Source organism: Lipotes vexillifer, unplaced genomic scaffold (genome assembly GCF_000442215.2).
Source record: "Lipotes vexillifer unplaced genomic scaffold, Lipotes_vexillifer_v1.1 scaffold209, whole genome shotgun sequence".
In the NCBI taxonomy this organism is placed as follows: Eukaryota; Metazoa; Chordata; class Mammalia; order Artiodactyla; family Lipotidae; genus Lipotes; species Lipotes vexillifer.
In genome coordinates this window covers 880,400-884,295 of record NW_006787556.1, presented here as the reverse complement: position 1 = coordinate 884,295, position 3,896 = coordinate 880,400, and the positions used below count along the sequence as shown (strand labels likewise).

General features: G+C 61.0%; 1 protein-coding gene across 9 annotated transcripts in view; it reads left to right on the top strand.

The window, feature by feature from the left end:
- Nucleotides 1-3,896, top strand: part of CELF3 (CUGBP Elav-like family member 3) — a 15,144-nt gene that overhangs the window by 6,726 nt on the left and 4,522 nt on the right. For 5 of the 9 annotated variants that reach the window (XM_007460285.1, XM_007460292.1, XM_007460291.1 and 2 more), the window contains exons 3-8: nucleotides 735-783; nucleotides 1,217-1,345; nucleotides 1,483-1,562; nucleotides 2,679-2,822; nucleotides 3,022-3,163; nucleotides 3,410-3,559. In XM_007460285.1, the coding sequence (XP_007460347.1) occupies nucleotides 735-783; nucleotides 1,217-1,345; nucleotides 1,483-1,562; nucleotides 2,679-2,822; nucleotides 3,022-3,163; nucleotides 3,410-3,559 (694 nt within the window). Of the gene's footprint in view, nucleotides 1-734; nucleotides 793-1,177; nucleotides 1,346-1,482; nucleotides 1,563-2,678; nucleotides 2,823-3,021; nucleotides 3,164-3,409; nucleotides 3,560-3,896 lie in introns of all 9 variants that reach the window. The other 4 variants (XM_007460289.1, XM_007460287.1, XM_007460288.1 and 1 more) reach the window with 4 other exon arrangements.

Sequence of the window (3,896 nt, the reverse complement as noted above, 5' to 3'; positions counted from 1 at the left end):
CCCCCCAACCCCCCCACCCCCAGCATCCCCTGTCCCCCCCCCCCCCCCCACTCCTTCTCCGGGTGTGTGGAGCAGCAGAAGTGATGACGTCACCATGGTCGCCTGGGCGACGGGGACGGATAAATCAGGCTGAGTGGGCGGTTGCCATGGCGCGCATTCTCCCGTTGCCACGGAGACTGGGCATCTGCTCCCTTTGTGCTGCCCGAGTGCCTTCCCCCTGGGGTCAAGGGGTGTAGGGGGGCAGAAAGAGAGGTAAACACACCTCTAGGGGTCAGAAGGAAGTCGGGGCATCTGTGGGGTCTCCCTCAGTCTAGTCTTCCTTGGGGCTGCTTGAGGGGGTGGCCTCTGTTGCTCCTACTTTGTAGAACTGAGGCAGCTTTTGCTGAACAGCCCTTAGTTGGGCTCTAACTCAGGACCCGGGTCCTATGGGCAGCCCCACTCTCCCCCCTAAGGAGAGCAGCACCTCTCCCTGGCCAAATCATCTGGGGCCCTGCCTGAGCTTAGAGTCGTGCCCCAGGAGCATCCTCCTCTACATCCTCTCCTTCCACTACCTCTAATCCCCTCAGGTCCAATCCTAAACAAGATTAAGCCCCATCCCTCCCTTCCCATCAGCACTTTAGAGGGCTGGGCCTGGGGCTTACTCCCTCTAGCCTCTCCACAGGTCCTGGCCTGGGGAGGCCTGCTGGGGTGGTCAGAGGAGGTCCCCAGCAGTTGCTTTCTCTTCTTTCCTTTAGATGAACAGGCCGATCCAGGTCAAGCCAGCCGACAGCGAGAGCCGAGGAGGTAGGTTCTGTACCTTGGGACTCAATCCTTCTCCCTCAATCCGCAGGCCTAGGACTTGGAGTAGCTGAGGGGCAGGCTTTCTGAGGAAGAAAGTCTGAGAATTCTGAAGGGTTCCCAGTCAAGATGGGCATAGGAGTCAGGGTGGCCAGAGGGGATGTGATCCAGCCCATTGCAGAGACGGCAAGACTGAGGCCCAGAGTGGAGTGCAAGTCAGTCCTTCAGAACTGGTATGCACAGTCTATGTATCTGCAGACCATCCCCCAACCATCCCTTCTTTCACGCCCTAGAGCCATCGGTCAGGGGTGAGGGGAGTTCCAGGGAAGAGCTGAAGGCGAAGGGGAGGGGTCTCTCTGCCTGTCCCAAGCTGGAGCAGGGCTGGGAAAGCAGCCTGGAGGCCCTGAACCTGTCCCTCCTCCTGTGCCCTACCCGCCAGAAGACCGGAAGCTCTTTGTGGGGATGCTAGGGAAGCAGCAGACAGATGAAGACGTCCGGAAGATGTTCGAGCCTTTCGGGACCATAGACGAGTGCACTGTGCTCCGGGGCCCAGACGGCACCAGCAAAGGTAACCCACCAATAACCCTTCCCCGCTGGGCACTCCGCCTTCCTGCCCCTCCCCCACTGGTTCCGTGGGCAATGGGGACTGTCGGGGCCCTCAAGGGTGGGCACTCACCCCTTCCTCCTCCCTCTTGAACTCTCCAGGCTGCGCCTTCGTGAAGTTCCAGACTCATGCCGAGGCCCAGGCAGCCATCAACACCCTTCACAGCAGCCGGACCCTGCCGGTGAGTCCCGTTGCCCCAGCCCTCAGGCCTCTTCCAGCCTGGCTGGGCCCACGCCAGACACTGGCTCAGAGGGCGCAGTCCGTTTTGGATAGGGTCTTTACTATCCAGAATGGACTGCCTATTATTGAATGACTATTATTCAAAAAGAATTTTCTGGCAGAAGAATCAAACCTCTTAGGGACAGCTTCCCCTTTCCAATAACATCTCCCAGCCCCTCCTCTCCCACTGACCAGCATCCCACCGGCATCCGCATCGGCAACCCCGGGCCTGGGTCACATACACAGTGACAATGATGTCCCAGCCCCCCAAGGGTCACCTCCCCTGGGGGTTAAGGAGCCCCCCCCCCCCCCCCCCACCGCCTCACTGGCTGGGCATCGGGACACTTGCTTTGAGGCCCCGCGTGCCCCCTGCACATTCATCCTGCTGCCCCACACATTAGCAGTGGGTCCGCTGACCCATCTCGCAGAGGGCTCCCCCAGCAGAACAAACCTCTCAAAAGGAACTAGCTAGCTCCCAAGGAGGTGAGCTTCCTATAACTCGAGGTTCTCCAGCAGAGGCTGGGCAAGCACTTAGCAGGGACCTGGGAGAGAGGACGCAGCATCAGATAGAGAACTGCGTTCCAGACCCTAGGATTCCACAACAGTCCTTGCAAATGTTCCAGGCTGGTTTTTATTTGGCATAGGCTGGTATGAAACTTTGAGGCTGCATCCCTGAGCACACCATGAGGACTGGGATGTGGGAGCATGGGGTGAGGTAAGGGGGTGGGGTAGCTACCAGGCAAGACGAGCTTGAGGTTAAACGTTTGCTGTGGCTTGATCCACCCTGGGGAGGATTTCCGGCTCAGAATCTTCATGGAGAAGCCAGGACTGCCCTTTGCATTCTGGGAGCACTTTCCCTTTCCCAGCACATTCCTCTACGTTTTTTAGTCTTTTGCACAGTCTGGCACACGGTGGGAGGGTGGGATGAAAGTCTCCCCGCTTTGACATAGGCACAATGATGGCTGCCCTCCCAAAGAGGCCAAGCCATGTGTGGTGGAACTGAGGCCAGGTCGTGAGGGCTCTGGGGAAGAGAGACCCCGACTCTGTCCCTCTGACTACATGGGGGGCTGGTGCCCAGGGTGCCTCGTCCAGCCTGGTGGTGAAGTTTGCTGACACGGAGAAGGAGCGAGGTCTCCGCCGAATGCAGCAGGTGGCCACCCAGCTGGGCATGTTCAGCCCCATCGCCCTCCAGTTCGGAGCCTACAGCGCCTACACCCAGGCCGTGAGCACTGCCCGCCGCCCCCTGCCCTGCCCTCACGCCCCCCAACCCCTCCTCCCCGTGCTGGGCTGGGCCCATCCCCACGCTCTCTGGCATCTTGCCCCCCCCGCCCCCACCACCAATGCCCAGGACCAGGGCTGGGAGGGGAGCCAGGCCAGGGTGCAGGGGGGCTGGCCCCACTCCTCTCTTCCCCTGTCCCCAGCTGATGCAGCAGCAGGCGGCCCTGGTAGCGGCTCACAGTGCCTACCTCAGCCCCATGGCCACCATGGCTGCCGTGCAGATGCAGCACATGGCCGCCATCAATGCCAATGGCCTCATCGCCACCCCCATCACCCCATCCTCAGGTAAGGTCCAGGCAGGGCTGGGCTGGGTGTGAGTGGGGCAGGTCAGGGGAGCTACCACGTGGTGGGGGAGGGGAGGGGGGCACAGGGCATCACTCAGGGAAGCCATGGGGGCTGGGAGGGGTTCAGGGGTCAGAGAGTAGCCTGCTTCCTCCCCTCTGCCCTCAGACTTGTTGACTGCTTCTCTGCATTTGTGTGTATGTGTGTGTTTGCTTCTCTGTTCTGTCTCTGCCGCTTTCTCTTCCCCAGGAACCAGCACCCCTCCTGCCATCGCTGCCACGCCCGTCTCTGCAATCCCTGCTGCCCTGGGCGTCAACGGCTACAGCCCGGTGCCCACCCAGCCCACTGGGCAGCCTGCCCCTGATGCTCTGTATCCCAACGGGGTTCACCCCTACCCAGGTGGGGTTCTCTGCCTACCCACCCCTCTCCCCAGCAACCGCCCCAGCTATCGCTCTCACTGCCGGCAGGCATGACACACCTTCCATCTCCAGGCTGTGGGGTGACAACGGCGCTTTCTCCTGCTCTGTCACCCTGGGCAGGGATGTTCCTTCCTGGTCTCAGCCAGGGAAGCTGAGGCACAGAGAGGCGAAGTGAGTTCGTCCAGGGTTGCACAGCCAGTCACAGACTCAAGTCTTGCTAACGCCAGGCTCTCCCCTCTCCCTACGGCTCTGTGCATTTCCACCCTCTCATTTCACATCCCATGCTCTCCCATGAGGCTCTCCCCCCCCCCCCCCCC